The sequence below is a fragment of the Desmodus rotundus genome, chromosome 3, assembly GCF_022682495.2.
Source record: "Desmodus rotundus isolate HL8 chromosome 3, HLdesRot8A.1, whole genome shotgun sequence".
NCBI lineage: Eukaryota > Metazoa > Chordata > Mammalia > Chiroptera > Phyllostomidae > Desmodus > Desmodus rotundus.
Genome location: NC_071389.1, coordinates 188,747,381 through 188,763,660, shown reverse-complemented (window position 1 = coordinate 188,763,660; position 16,280 = coordinate 188,747,381). Strand labels below are relative to the sequence as shown.

At 40.6% G+C, this 16,280-nt stretch overlaps 1 protein-coding gene across 3 annotated transcripts in view; it reads left to right on the top strand.

Moving 5' to 3' along the window:
- SLC41A2 (solute carrier family 41 member 2) overlaps positions 1-16,280 on the top strand; it is an 87,013-nt gene that overhangs the window by 54,263 nt on the left and 16,470 nt on the right. For all 3 annotated transcript variants that reach the window (XM_053921991.1, XM_045187148.3, XM_024579470.4), the window contains exons 9-10: positions 4,769-4,900; positions 6,017-6,165. In XM_053921991.1, coding sequence (XP_053777966.1) covers positions 4,769-4,900; positions 6,017-6,165 — 281 coding nt within the window. The remainder of the gene's footprint in view (positions 1-4,768; positions 4,901-6,016; positions 6,166-16,280) is intronic.

The following is a 16,280-nucleotide window of genomic DNA, read 5'->3' as shown; positions in this document are numbered from 1 at the left end:
TTTCTCCACAATCAATAAGCATGTCCTCAGGTGAGGATTAGAAAAAAGAATGCATGACCTAGGGTGAGGGAGATGGAAAACTTGGAGAGTTGTCAGCCATTCATTGGGTTGTTGGCAAGTGCACTGGAAGGAAGTGGAAAAGGGTTAGAATTAGAGGCTTGGGAAGCGAATGTGCCTGACTTTACTTAGGTGAGAGGGTGTTCACTATGAGGGGGTAATGGGTATTTCTTCTGAACAACATGAAAAAAATGGGAGCCACATTCCCCCACCCCTCTGCATTTCTTGAAACCAAAAGGGTGATTCCCGCACATGAGCTCTGACAAGGAGCCGCGAGAGCAGGGCCGGTGCAGAAGCAGAGATTTGTCGAGGTGGTTGGAACACGCAGGTGCACATGGAGGACACCAGGTCTGTTGTGCTGTTCCTTGTAAGGGTTTACTTTGTAGCCAAGTGAACTTTCACTTCAGGTCTTTGGGGATATCCAAAGAATTCTTGACATAATTTGAAATGTATTCTATGATATGAGTGCTAAACATTTACTGGAAACATACATTTCTAAATTTAACGAAACGTGAAGTTGGGTTTTAAAGCAGTTCTTAGATAACCCTGCTGATAATTTATTTACCCTATCAAACTTTATATTATCAAGTCAGTTTATTCTAGTGTAAGGCACTTAAAAATTAGGCCTTGTGGTATCGAAGGCTCTCAACTAATTATTTATATGTTGACAAGGCTGTTTTTACATATGTTATTAATATACATGACACAATCTTTACATGCTCTCAACTTGCTTTAGTAATGCGATTAGTCTAAAGAACTTAAGTAATTTAACAGAAGTGCGGATAGACTAGCTCCTAGTAGAAATACATGTATATCGTGATCACAAGAAAGGGTTTTTGACATTAAAGAAAGCTATTCCAAGGTAATAATTCTGCTATAGTTTAAAAATATAACCGACCATGATGAGATCACAATGGGGTTTCAACCCCATGGGAGGTTAAAACTAAAATAACTTCCCACACTAATTACGTTTTTTACTTTAAAATTTTATTCACCTTATCTGGAAAAATTATACCAGACTCTTTCTAAAGTCTTGATTCATTTTATTTTTAGTTCGATGTATTTTTAGTTTGGTGCAGTTTTAACTCCGGTGTATCTGTGTTTCCTGGGCTACTGAGTGAGGCAGGTCAGGGAGGGCAGGGGAGAGGAAAATGGTAAGTTGATTATTTATAGGAGTTTATTTGTATTATCACCTATGCTAGTCTGGACATGGTAATGAAATGATAAAGGCAGTTCTATGAAGTCCTACCAATGGGGTTTTTTAGAAGAGAGTTACAGCTAATCATTAATGGCTCTTTGTGGCAAATTCAGTTTAAGAGCAGTTCTCGATAGAGTAGGTATTCTCAGGTTTAACAGCTCACGCTTTCTGCACTTGCACTGAAGCGTTCCGTGTCTAATAAAATACCAAATCAAACATCACCCTCAAGAGAATCCCCAGGATACATGAAGTTGAAATGGAAACCACCCTTTATGCATTCCTATGGCGAATATCTAGCATTGAAAAATGTATCCGAATGCTCTGAATTACATATCATTACATGTAATTCTTAACATTCAGTTCTTCTCCTTCTGGGGACTCTGAAGAGAAATCCATGGGTGAGCCTTTACCATTTCCAGAAACTGTTGTATCCTCTATGTATGCCTTAGTTTAGCCAGTTCTACCTCTTATCAGTTGGATATTAAATGATCATTTTACAGATCACAAAACTGAAGTTCCAAGAGGTTAAATATTGAAGTCACAGTAAGTGGCTGAGGCCGTTCTCAGACCCATGTCATCTGAGCCAGAGTGGACTCTGCGGAGGACAGAGCTAAGCATTTATGTGCCTTAATTATTCAACCTAGTCAATGGCACTTTGTTCCCCTTTCAAACCCATTTTAAAAGAAATTTATTTGCCTTTAAAAAAAATTTCAGAACTCCCTGGGATGCATTTTTAAAACATTTTTATGAAACTGTATTTTAAGTTACCATAAGCATTTGCTTTTAATGACTTTTTTATTTACTAAATGAGATGTGGTGAGGAAACTGTACATATCAATACATTTATTATGGGATGCCAACCTTGGATTAGGATGATGCTCTAACCAACTGAGCTACCCGGGCAGGGCCTCATTTCCAGTATGCGCACTTAAGACTATAAGTGTGCCTCTTAAAACTGCTTTAGGTGCGTCCCACATGTTTTTGTATGTAGTATTTAATTTCCATTCAATTACATATAATTTCTAATTTTTTTAATGATTTATTCTTTACTCAGGTTACTTAGATGCATGTTATCTCCGTTTTCAGAGAGTGGAGGCATACACCAATTTTTAATACAAGGTTTCTCAGGGTCGATACTACTGACACTTGGGGCCAGATAATTCCTTGGGTGGGGAGCTTCCTGTTCACTATAGGATGTGTAGCCTAAGAGTTTATGCCTAGAAATAGGCAGGCTTTTTCTTCTGTTAGGTCATTAGTATGGAGGACTGAGCCAATCTGGTCAGTAGTTGAGTTAGGGGATTTTTGTTTGTTGGTTTTGTTTTTGTGGGGATTTTTTGTAGTTATTGTAGGTACTTTCAGTGCACCACTGGCTTCAAATTTCTTTACTGATGAGCTTCTGCCTGCTACCTTATGCTTAGTGTGAAGGCTGGATTGCAATATGCCTGCAGCATGGAAGGCTTAACCATCTGTGCTCTGCTCCTCTTCTCCCAGTAGGCTGCTGATTCTTGTTATTTGGTGCAAGGCATAGGATGGCATTTGGGATTCTCTTGCACTATTTTCAAACTTAGGCAGTCCCTATGCCCCGGGTGCTCAGAGGGGAGGCTTTCTCAGTGTTTCTTCTCCTCCCGCTATTGGCAGTCAAACTTTGCCAGGTTGGGCCTGAGCAAGATTTTTCTTCCACTCCTTTGGCAGCAGACAGCTTTGCTTCTACTTTTCGTTCAGCGGCAACTGATCTTTTTCTGGGACAGAGAGCAGGCATGCTTCCTTCCCCACCCCAGGCAGCTTTTGCTTCACAGGACAGAGGGATTCGGAAGTAGATGTGATTTCCTGTCTGTGTGCCATCCAGGTTGGTGTCTTGAGTCTTCTGCCCCACCCTATCCGACTCACAAGCTCCCTTCCGGTGGAGGCTTAGAGAAATAGCTGTCCAGTCAATGTGGGCATCCTTGTGTCTAGGAATCCCAAGAATGCTGGCCCACGCTCAGCATTTAAGAATTTGAAACTTTCAGTTTTTTCCTACTTGCTTTTATGACTATTGCCTCTTCCTCCCATGTTCAGTCAAAGAAGGAGTTTGGGTGTCTCATCTCACCTGAGGGGGCGGGATGTGGAGGTGGGGTTTACCACCCCTTGGAATTAGTTTTACCTCTTGACATCAGTTCTTCTCAGAGTGTATGAGAGGATAATCTAGATTAAAAGATGACTTTCTTGAGTTTGTTTTGTAGTGCTGTTTACAAATTTCTTCAGTAACCTGAGAAGAAAAGTGTCAGGCCTTGTCTGTTTGAGTAAATCTAGATTATTTTCCCTCTCATCAAGATAATAAACATGATACATATTGTTACCTAGTTTTATATCTTGGTATTAATAGTAATTTTTTAAAAAACTACTTATTTTGGTCTGCCTTTACTGCCTTCAGACCAGACAGTAAGTCAGATTTGAAAAAATAATGCAAGTCTTCCATAACAATTTTTAAAAATTTTTTATTGTTATTCAATTACAGTTGTATGCCTTTTCTCCCCATCCCTCCACCCCACCCCAGCTGAACCCACCTCCCTCCCCCACCTCCACCCTCCCCCTTGATTTTGTCCATGTGTCCTTTATAGTAGTTCCTGTAATCCCCTCTTCCCACTGTCCCCACCCCACTCCCCCCTGGCTATTGTTAGATTGTTCTTAACTTCAATGTTTCTGGTCATATTTTGTTTGCTTTTTTCTTCTATTGATTATGTTCCAGTTAAAGGTGAGATCATATGGTATTTGTCCCTCACCGCCTGGCTTATTTCACTTAGCGTAATGCTCTCCAGTTCCATCCATGCTGTTGCAAAGGGTATAAGCTCCTTCTTTCTCTCTGCTGCATAGAATTCCATTGTGTAAATATACCATAGTTTTTGGATCCACTCGTTTGCCGTTGGGCACTTAGGTTGCTTCCAGTACTTGGCTATTGTAAATTGTGCTGCTATGAACATTGGGGTGCACAGGTTCTTTTGGATTGGTGTTTCAGGGTTCTTAGGGTATAATCTCAGCAGCGAAATTGCTGGGTCAAAGGGCAGTTCCATTTTTAGTTTTCTGAGGAAATTCCATACTGTTTTCCACAGTGGCCTCACCAGTCTGCATTCCCACCAACAGTGCACTAGGGTTCCCTTTTCTCCGCATCCTCTCCAACATTTGTTTGTGGATTTGTTTATGTTGGCCACTCTGACTGGTGTGAGATGGTACCTCATTGTGGTTTTAATTTGCATCTCTCTGATGGCTAGTGATGCTGAGCATCTTTTCATATGTCTCTGGGCCCTCTGTATGTCTTCCTTGGAGAAGTGTCTGTTCAAATCCTTTGCCCATTTTTTAATTAACAATTTGTTTTTTTTATGCCTTTGAAATATCTACTTCAACGTAAATAAATCAGCATTTCGGAAGAACTTTTGCTTTCATTGGCCCAGGATGTGGCATGAAGAGGCTTACAGGTAGTTGAATCTAGGCGAGTTGTTTAAGATACGAGGCTGCCGACTTTGATTTCCTGTGTTTCAGGTATTGGCGGTAACTTGGTGGCTATCCAGGCTAGCAGGATCTCTACCTACCTCCATTTACACAGCATTCCAGGAGAGCTGCCTGATGGGCCCAAAGGTTGTTACCACCCATTTAGAACATTTTTTGGTCCAGGTATGTGCATGTCGATTTTTATATATTTTATTTCAAGAACTATTCCTTTCTGTGAGGATAGGCAGACATTTGTCGAATAGATACTTTGTTTGTGAATGTTGCACAACTTTTTAATTTTTGAGCGCTAAATAGATTTTAAATAGAATAGATTTTGTTCATTAAATCTCAGTGAGCAAAAATCACTTATATCAGTGCTGCAGTTTCTAAGGAACCTTGTATACTTTTTCTCTTTTGTCGCTTTCTCTGAGATACCTTGTATATGAGTCGGCAAAGAGGAACCTCACAGACACAAGCAAATGTGGCTCGACTATCTTTCCCATGTTCATCTTTTTGGCCTTCCCAAATGTGGGCATTTATCCTAAACAGACAGGATGAGGGCTGATAACCTCAGTTACGAGGAATAGTGCATTATTTATGTCCACCAGGCATGTGATTACCAAAAAACTAAAACAACAATTTATTTTATTTTATTTTTAGATTTTCTTTATTTATTTTTAGAGAGAAGGGAAAGGAGGGAGAAAGAAAGGGAGATAAACATCGATCAGTTGCCTCTTGCATGCCCTGTAACCAGGGACCTGCAACCCAGGCATGTGCCCTCACTGGGAATTGAACCAGCAATCTTTCGGTTTGCAGGCTGGCACTCAATCCACTGAGCCACACCAGCCAGGGCAAAACAATAATTTTAAACCTCATAATTCTTGTCATTTTTTTCTAATGAAAATGAATTACTGACTTTTGAATGAGGATCAGAAATGCCCTGCCTTGTGATACCCATGAAAGAACTCTAAAGGAAAAGAAAAATTAAAACATTTCAGCCCTTTAAGAACTTTTTTTTCTGTTGTCTTTCCTCTGTTTTTATGATAGGTATTAAAGTCTGACCAACGTTCTTCATTACAAATTTTTATCAACCATCTTTTATTTAATTAACATATATGGTGAGAAAATTTCAAAGAATTAAGTGAATTGTAAATAGGTGAAATTATTTTTAGCAATTGAATTTTATGTGATGCTATATGGTATAGTAACTAAAAAGTAATCCTCAAATTTTAATAACTGTGACCTATTATTATTCAAAGTATGGTTTTGTTTGAACAACTTCCACATTTTATGTTACAGGAGTAAATAACAAGTCTGCTCAAGTTCTACTGCTTTTAGTGATTCCCGGACATTTAATTTTCCTCTACACGATTCATTTGATGAAAAGTGGCCACACTTCTCTAACTGTAATCTTCGTAGTAGTGTACTTGCTTGCTGCTTTGTTACAGGTAAGAGTGAAAACCTCCTGGGATCTCTTTAATGCTCGGATTGATGTAAAAGTATAACTCTGTAAATGTGAAGGCACATGAAATATTTTAACATTTTAAAAATCAACTTACTGCCTTTATTTTGATTTGACCTTAAAACCAATTACTCAGACCTGTTTTGACCTGATCTGATCGGTCACACCTTCGGATTTCCTATCTCCTGGATTCCACGTCGTCCTCTACGCAACGTCTCTGTTGTGTATGAATGCGTCTTCTAATAGATTCCCGAGACAGAGGGCATCGGAGGAAATATTCTGAGCCTCTGCATGTTGCAAAATGCTTTCATTTACATGGGTATGTTGACGAGATGTAGAATTCTGGTTCTTTTAGAAGTTTGATGGTACCGTTTCCTTGCCTATTAACTTTCTTCTTTGCCACCGAGAAGAACAACAGAGGCCGCTCTCACTACTGATTTCATTGTACAAAACTTTTATCTCCCTGGGAGCTTGCAAGACCTTCTCCTTTCCCCCCGTTGGTCTTAAATTTCATTTTGGTGTGCCCAGGCTTGGGGGTGGAGGTGTGTGTGTGTGTGTGTGTGTGTGTGTGTGTGTTTCATTTAATTAATCTTTTTGTTACAAAGGTATTTAGTTTATTCTTTTCCGCACTGTCACTTTTGTTCACATTTCCCAGCGTGCTGCTCTCCTGACAGCAGTCAATGTGCAGCCTCACTTTAGAGGCTGGGGCGGGGACGTCTGGGTACACTGTGATTGTTTGGGGGGCATTGTTTGGGGATCTAAAAATTCATGTTCTTCAGTTGTAGGAAAATTTTTTTGAATTACTTCTTTGGTGATTGTCTCTCCCTTTCTGGAATCTTACTTGGTTCCTGGAACTCTGGCATTAGACTTATTTTTTTCTTATTCTCTATGTCTTTATCTTTTTTTCTCCTCTGTATGGGAGACTTTTGTGCCTTTCTCAATGTTTTCTCTCTTGTGCTACTGAAGTTTCTGGAGAGAGTAGAGTCGAATGCATATGCTTAACTTGCCTTTACATGTTATTACTTTTGAAATTTAAGGAAATTGCCTTTATTTTCAAAATATGTGCTCAATATAATACATTTATAAAATTTTAAAGTTAAATAGTACTAAAGGGCTCTACCTTTCAAACAGACGATCACTTTGACATGTTTCAGCTGCTCCTTCTGGTATTTATCTGGAAGTTCTAAAGTGTTGTGCCTACCTTTTCAGTTTTTGATGAATTTCCTTTATTTTGATTTTTGCTAATAAAAGTCGAGGATTCAGAGGCCCCGTCTTTGTTTTGCTCATTTTTGTAGCTCCAGCACCTGGCCCTGGCCCTGGGGCTCCATTAATGTTTGTTAAACTGACTGACTGTATCTTGCCAGCTCTATTTACGTCTATACTTAGGTCCCAGATACTCTAGGGGGAGAAAAAAAAGAAAGAAAAATCTAAAATTTCTTCTCCTTGCTTTCAATGAACACCAATATTCTCTCTTTCACTGATACAGGTATTTAAAATAAAGGGCAATAAAAATAAAATACAAAACCTCACAAATCCTGTCCATGTTCATTGGAAGTTGCAAGGGTTTACCGAAATGTTTAGAGATGAAAGGACTTGCTATCTGGGAAAAGCCCAAGGTCGGGGTATACTTGTAGAGAAAGCAAGGTTGCTCGTGAGCTGATCATTGTTGAAACTGAGTGATGGTAATGACAGTGGCATGGGGTTAATTTGTACTGTTCTGTCTACTTTTGTGTGTGTTTGAATTTTTGTATAAAAGAAACTTTAATGTAAAGAGTTTTTCAGAGCATATGAGCTTTCTAATTTTGGTCCTGTGGCTATTTCTCATGTCAAGTGAAAAATAGAAAGTCAACTTGTGTTTGAAACTGTTTGGGACTTGGAATGGTCCAGTTCGTGTGTTATTTGCATCCTGACTTCATTATGCCTCAAATTACATTGTTCAGGTATGTATTATGGGTTTTGCAATTAGAGGGAACCTAACAAATACGTTTTCATTATGTGATGTCAAGGCCACTGAACCACAGACAGTAGATGTGATGGATTGTTCTCCTACTCATGGTCTTGCCCAGTGCCCGAGAGCAGTCAGAGTAGTTGGAATAGGCCCTGGCCGGTAGCTCAGTTGATCAGAGCATCGTCCCAATGCGCCAAGGTTGCGGGTTCGATCTCTGGTCAGGGCATATACAAGAATCAACCAGTGAATGTGTAAGTAAGTGGAACAACAAATCCATGGTTCTCTCTCTCTCTCTCAAATTAATTTAAAAATACCAGTAGTTGGGATATGTCAAGGCCAGAGCAATATGTGAAAGGCATTCATATTTAGTGGCTGATCGGTCACATTCCATTTTGTTATTGTTTTCAATAGTAGGGAGAGGTTGGCACCGAGATGACCATCCTGTATTGCCCATAGTACCTTCTGTGCCACCAGTCAGCATTTATGACCCCTGTGGTTCGGGGTGTAATCGCTGACATCAGAACACAATTTTTCATCTAAATCAAATTAGCCCATTGAACCTACAGCTTTGATTTGCTGGAACCAGAGTGTACCTTCTTCTTCTAGAGACAACCGGGTTCCTTCTCTCTAAGCAGTGATTCCTTCTGCCTTCACATCTTATGTACTCAGATGTCCCATTGATTGCTTAAATAAAATCTGCTAATTTGTAAAATCGAAAGCATAGTGTGAAATTTCAGGCTGTGATGGACCTTGTTGGGATTCTGTCTGCGATGTATAGAAGGGAGTCTCTTCTTCAGGGTTTTCTGTCTCTAATCCATGCTTGCCTCATCCCCTACTGTCTTTTTCACACATGTAGTACCTTGACTGCATCATAAACCTGAGAAGGTTCAGAGATAACCATCAGTCAGATACACAGACTGGCAACCTCTTGAGCCAAGAAGGAACAGCTGTACACGGTGATTCATTTCCCTGTTTTATTTACAGCCTCTACCGGTTCCCCTCTGTGTTAGAAATACTTTCTTTGTGAAAAGACAGAAGGATAGACTTTGGGTGACATACAAGAGGCAAAAAGATGGAGTACATCAACATTTTTTTTCTTAAGTATCTAAATGGGAAAAGAAAAAATGAGACTTCTCTAGCCCTAGGTGCCTAATGGATTCCAACAAAGTGTTTAATATAATTGGTAGACAATGCAGACCATTTCTAAATGAAATATTTAGTTTCCTATTTGGAGGTACTGATAGGTTCCTTCAGAAACTTGGATTATGAAGAACTCTACAGAATTCTAGCAGCACCAAGTTCTACGAGAAAGTCGCTGGAAGTTTGGTTGTAGAAAACCATTGCTCCTGGCTATATCTGTTTTTTCACGCAGGAGAAAGAAAATGTTTCCTTTAGATAGTGGAATGACAACAAATTCTCAGTGTGTAAAGCTGAGAATTGCAAATATCAAGATTTTATCAAATATATAGAACATACAGTATTCCAAGTATTGGGCTCTTCACTGTACAAAAGAAATAGGAGACATCGTCCCTGCCCTTTAGGATCTTCTCTTAGTTGTAGGAGATTAGAGGTGAATGCAGGACACAGCTAGCTAGGAGAGACCCTAAGGCTTAGTCTCCTTGCAACAAGAGAGTCTTCCTCCTCTCTCACTTCAGAATCAAACTTGGTGCCTGTGCCTGGCTTTCATTCTTTAAACATGCTTTAAAAGGTTTTGGGTTTTTTTTGGGGGGGGGGGATGGTATAGGGTAGTCAGGTATAGAGTACAGCTGATGAGAAACTTGAATTAATATTGATAAATACAAAACTTTTTTTAAAAAAAATAATTATTGAATTTTTGCTGCTATAGGGAAGAAAATTTCATATAGTATCATTGTAATAAAACATTAGTTTTATATATATGCTGCAAAGTGATGGGTACTCTAATCAGTGCTCTTGGAGATTCAAGTCACTGAAACCTACTGCACTTGCTTACATACAAATGGGAATTTATCAGGAAATAGAAGGTTACACATGGAATTGGAGGGAAGGAAGACATTCCCACCTTCGGAGGGAGAGAGACGGAGATCTGGAAAGCATCCTGCCTCTAGCACCACGACTCCCAGACTCCTTTAGGACACGTAATCTTTCATCTTTACTTGATTCTTTCTTCTTTTTTTAAAGAAACACTTGCTTTGATATTTTAAATTTTAAAAAAGTTGTTTTTTATCATATTTTTTTCCATTACCATTTAGTCCCCTTATACTGCACTGATGTCCATATCCATGAGTGCTTTTTCCTTTTTGCTCAATCCTTCCATCCCCTAATCTCCCCCACTTAGCTGTCATCCTGCTCTCCATCTGCAAGTCTGTCTCTATTTTCCTTGTTAGTTCAGTTTGTTCGTTTTCCACATATGAATGAAATCATATGGTATTTGTCCTTCTCTGACTGGCTTATTTAACTTAGCACAATGTTCTCCAGGTTTAGCCATACTGTCACAAAGGGTAAAACTTTCTTCTTTATTTTTTTATGGCCAAGTAGTATTCCATTGTGTAAATGTCCCATAGTTGTTTTATCCACTCATCTGCTGATGGACACTTGGGCTGCTCATATCGTGGTGATTGTAAATAATGCTGCAGTGAACATGTTTTGGGTTCCTTCAGATATATTCCCAGGACTGGGATAGCTGGGTCGAAAGGCAGATCCACTTTTAATTTTTTGAGGTATCTCCATACTGCTTTCCACAGTGGCTGCACCAGTCTGCATTCCCACCAACAGTGCAAAAAGGTTCCCCTTTCTCCGCATCCTCACCAGCACTTGTTTGCTGATTGATTGATGATGGCCATTCTGACAGGTTTGAGATGGTATCTCATTGTGGTTTTAGTTTGCGTTTCTCTGATGTTTTCTGCATTGCACGTTAATGGCATAAGTCCACCCCACAATGCAAATACCCTGGGGACTGTGGAGCTGGGCCTGCTTCTCCATGTCCAATTCCAGCTCTGAAAGAGCAAATAAGAGTGGCCCAGTCTGGGCCAGGCCTCCCTTCCTAGTCTAATAGGACGTTGCTGGGAACAGGGTCACATAGTAAAAATGTGGTTGCTGGGAACTACTCTTAACAAAATAATAAGACTTATACTTTCTATTAGTATAATTGAAAAAAACAGATGCCTCCTCAGATGTTATTGTAGACAATATTTGTTAAATTTTATACTTATGTGTACAATTTGTTAAATTGTACCATCTCGTATTTCCCAACAGGTTTGTATTCTCAAGAAAAATTGTTCTTAGCAAATCCCAAGCCCACCTTAAAGGAGCCACTGAATGCCCTGCGTAATAAAATGGGGTACTGGTTAATACTGATTAATGAACTTCTAAGAATTGTTTGTGTTTTAAAAACAATAGTTCGTCGTTGTTTTAAGACACATGGTTTGTAATATGGACGCGGCCGCAGTACAAATAGTGCACCTAAGAGCCAACATCTTCCATTTCCTGTCCGGTAGAACGTGCTTGGGGCAGAAATCTGGTCTGCGTACTTACTAAAAGACGCATTGACAAAAGTGTAATTGAAAAATAAGTTTTAAATAAAAGCATTGACAACATCTTAGTTCTGAAGTCACAGCCACATGATACAGTGTAATTATTTTACCTGTGGAAACATAAAAATTAATGTTTCTACAGAAGAAAACTATTTATCAGCCAGACTATCTGTCATCCCATACGAAGGACAAAAGAAAGAAGAGGGAAAAATAAGATCCCAATGCGCAGAAAAACATTGGAGAAAGAGCTCGTTAGAGTGAGACCCGAGTCTGCATTTCTGCTCTGTTACTTAGTGTCCTTAGTTAAGTTTTGTTACCTCTCTGGCCTTATTTTTCCCTATCTCCGGGGGCTAAGCCAGGGATTTTCAGCTGGTGTGCCGCAAGAGTTTTTAAAACATGCCATACCGGACTGCTTAGTCAGGGGCCCTGACCTCTTCCCTTCCATTGTCAAATTAAAAAATGGCAACAGCCAGCATAGAAGCAGCCATCTAGTGGGAATGAATAAAGATTATGCGCATCTTTTCTGGTCATACCAGCACAAAATATAGCATGTCTTTTGGTGTGCTGTGGAATTTTAGTAATTTATGTGTGTCGTGAGACGAGAAAGGTTCAAAATCGCTGGACTAAGCTAACGTGTAGAAAGTACCGGGTGGAGTTCCTGGGACATAGTACGTTTCCGATAAGGGTAGGAGCTGCAGTTTCCCCTCATTATTGTCATCAGCACTGCTATTTTCTTTCTTATTATTAGAGCAGGTTATTCAGTGCCCTGAGGCTTTTCCCTCTCCGCACGGTTCGCCCTCCCTCCGGCCCCTGTTCTATACCGTGGAACCCTCTTCTTGCTCTTCTGACGAGTGGCCTAAGCTTCAGACCCACCCTTTCAGTGCTCACTCCCAAACTGGCATCTCCACGTAAATGTTGAAAAGGCTTCCCAAACTCAGTGTGTCCAAAGCAAAATTCCTTATTTCCCCCATAATCTGTCCCATATCACAGGGGTAGGGGACAAGAAGTCACGAGTGGGCACAGTGAAAACAGAAGCAGGGTCCTCAAGCAAGGATCCCTAACGCTCTCAGCTTTCAACCACTGACCCATGAAGTCCCACTGGGAGGGGGAGTGACTTCCTCCCATAGACTTGGTATTTCACGGGTACTGCTGCTCCCCACTCCCGGCAGCCCTGTCGCCCCTGTCTTGCTCCTGGGGAGTCCATTCGGTATAACAGGGAGACTCCTGGATGAGGGACAAGTGTTTCTGCATTCTGATTCTGGTCACTTCATAACTCTGACTTCAGCCAAGTCACAGCACTGTTCTATGGCTTACTTTCCTCACTTGTACTGTAAGGTGAAGATACTTTCGCCAAGGTAACCATATAATTTTCACCCGAACCAGTACACTTTTTGCGAAAGAAAGGGGCTGCTGGTAATCAGAGTGGCAAGTATAAACCATTACTGTCCTGGGCAACCCAGGACGTACAGTGCCTCCAGCCGTCATGCACAGCCTCTCCTGCATTCGCGAGGTGTGATTTCTGTGAATTCCCACTCGCACAGTAAATATGATTTGTTATAAAGCATTATTGTACATAATTAGTAGTATATGTTAATATTAAAATAATCTGCTAACTAAAACAGTTTGTTAATGTAAAAATCTATAATTACTACTAAAGTAATATTAACTTGAATTGGCTCTTATGGTTAGCCAGAGAACCCAGGCAATAGGTAAAACATTGTTTTCCTGAAAAATTACATTCCAAGTCTGAATAGATAGTTTTGAATTGGTGTGTTTTTAAGTTTAGAAGCCATCTATTTGTTTTTCCTGAAACAGACTCCTTCAGGTCCTCGGGATACCCTGTGACTCCAGTATCTCTGTATTTTACCCAAAAGTCTATAATCAACTTATTTTGCCATTATTTGTCCAGTTACTTTGTTGTGTTCAGTTGTGTCTCCTCCTGATCCGAGACCCTTGAGAGGAAAAGAGTATGGTTCCCTTATACACAAGCCAGTTTACCTCCTTATCACCTAAATTTTTCCTTCTGAGAAATTTTCATCTCTGTTCTTTTCTTAAGGTTTGGTGATCTGAGCTACTCTTCCTATGCATACACATATGTATTTCATAAGTTATAGTAGCTACTACTTATATGCCATGTATTGTGAGCCACGCATGGTCCTAGGCACTTCGCAGGTAGGAGCTCACTGAGTCCTCACAACAACCCTGTGAGGGAAGTTACACGATTAGGTCCCATTGCAGATGAGGCAGGTGGCGTGGAGGGAAGGTAAGTGGTCTACCCAGATCCAGACAGCAAGACAGAGTCTGGCTCCAGTCTACACGCCTGTGTTTACAAGAATATGTTGCCCACTGTTTCGCCCTTAGCGAGGGGCATAGCTTTTTGGACAGCAATTCCTGTAGGCTTAGAGCTGTCTCTTCTCTCTGGTTTCGCTGGCTCTTTTCACAGGGATTGCACAGGAATATGCCTCCTGAAGTCAAGTAGGATCCAGTCAAGGACATAAAGAAGTCCTGACAAAATGCTGCAGAAGTTCAGCCGTGGGAGAGTGTTTTTCTGTGTGGGGAGGGACACACAGAAAAATACTATAGTGGATAAAATTTCGTGTTGTGGTATCCATAGAAACGTGCCATTTCAGCAAAAGGGAGTAGCTGTAAGTAAATGAGAAAGCTCAGGGTATTTATAGAAAATAGTAAGAATTTCTGGAGCATGGAGCTTATGAGTAAAGTGATAGTAATAAGATGGAAAACCACAGGCGACATCGTGAAGGGTCTTGAAGACCAGAATAAAGAGTTTAGCTTATTCCGTAGAATGAGAATTTTCAACCCTTTTTCCACTCCCACCAAGCTTGAGAGATGTGATACATTCCCATTCCTCAGCGCACATGGGACCGTATGTGACAGCCCTCTGGGGTGTAATGAGGGTGAGTGAGGTAATGCGTCTGACCTGCTATTATCGTTCCACTATTTTCATGTCATCACCATCGTGGCTGTGGATTATGGGAGCAATGGATTTTACGGCGTCAGAGAGAGAGTCAGGCCCTATGGAATCAAGCGTTAAGAATCCCAACCATGCTTCTATACTCCATTCCTTGAAGCCGTTCTTCTACATTAAGGAAAAATATAGTTCTGTGGAATCCCAGAATAACCACACAATAGCTGAGCAAGTCAGTTGGCTTAGCCTTGGGCAAGTGACGTAAGTCCTTGAGGTCTTCCTGTTCTTGCCTGTAAAACAAGGGTGATGACTCCTTTTTGCACAGTAGTTATACATGTACATACCTGGCACATAGTAATGTGTGGCACACACACTAAATGGTGTGGTTATGCCTTTCGTATTTTGATACTTAGTCCAATCCCATTCCCAGATGCCGTCTCAAAGGAGAGAGCTAACCAGCCAGGGGATGTTAGCAGTTGGCGTCACCTCAGTCACACCCTCTTTTCACTCCTCAGGACTTACAGCAGCCAGATTCCAGGACCTCTCCATTCCCTCTGGGTGACGAATCTGCCCTGTCTCCTGCTTGTTTCTGTCTGTTAGCTTGGGCTGGGAGAGAAGTGTGCCAAGAATGATAAAGGGAAAGTGAGGGGAGGATCTACAGTTCCAATAATTTGGTTTCTGTTTGTAAAAATATGTGCTTTAACTTTGGGAGTTGATTAATAATGGTTACGTTAAGGCAGGAAATTGAAAGAGGTGATTTTCTGAGATTCCTGTTTAGCCATGTGATCACATGTTTGTGATACAATAGTGTGATTATGCTATTAGAGCTTAGGTTATGCAGTCTTAAAATTGAGTTTCCGAAATCCATATTTATGATTAATTCTCTAGAAAGAGAGGCCTGGGCTGTAAGCCAGTGCTGTTCCGAAGATGAAAGGGCTGCCTGCCTCATTAGAGACCAGCCTCCTGGATCCCTGGGTAGCAAGTCGCTGAGAAATGGAGCTCTCTTCAGTCTTGTCAAGTCCCAGTAGGATGAAGGCAGGACCACCGAAGCTGAGCCGTCTTTTTCTAGTGCTCTGCCGAGGACGCTGCTGCCAGCCCTGCGAACCCGGCTTGAGGTTGCAGACATGACAGAGGAATTTTCACATCATCTCCAAAAAATCTTACACCATAGTCATGTGAAAGCACTCACTGAAAAGCATAAAAACCATTACTCGCATTTTTCAGAATAAAATCTTGGTTGACTGTGACCCCAGGATATTCACCCCCAAAATACCAACCTCAATGTTTTCTTAGTTAAAATTTTTTATTTAAAAAATATTTAGCACCACACTACTTTTTTATTTTAAAGCTAAATATTCACGTTAGTTCTGAATAACAAAGCTGATCTAAATCACTTTTGTGCTCCCTAAGGAAATGTATTAAAGCAAGGTATTTTTGTACTCATTAAAAGGGACATTTAAAGACGTCTAAGGATGATGAGACCTTAGTATCAGAAAGAAAAAGACAAAGTTGAATTTTTTGCTGTTGTAAGGGAGCTGTGCTGGAATCAGGTGACATCTCTCCACGCAGAGAAAACTACTGATGTGATACAGGCTTTTAGGCAGCTGTGGAGTTCGGGCATTGGCAGGTGTCAAATGCTTGAGTAGGTTGATGTCGTCTACAGCCGCATGGTTCCTTGGGTGGGACTACTGTTGTTTGGTTGGTCCTCAGAAAGG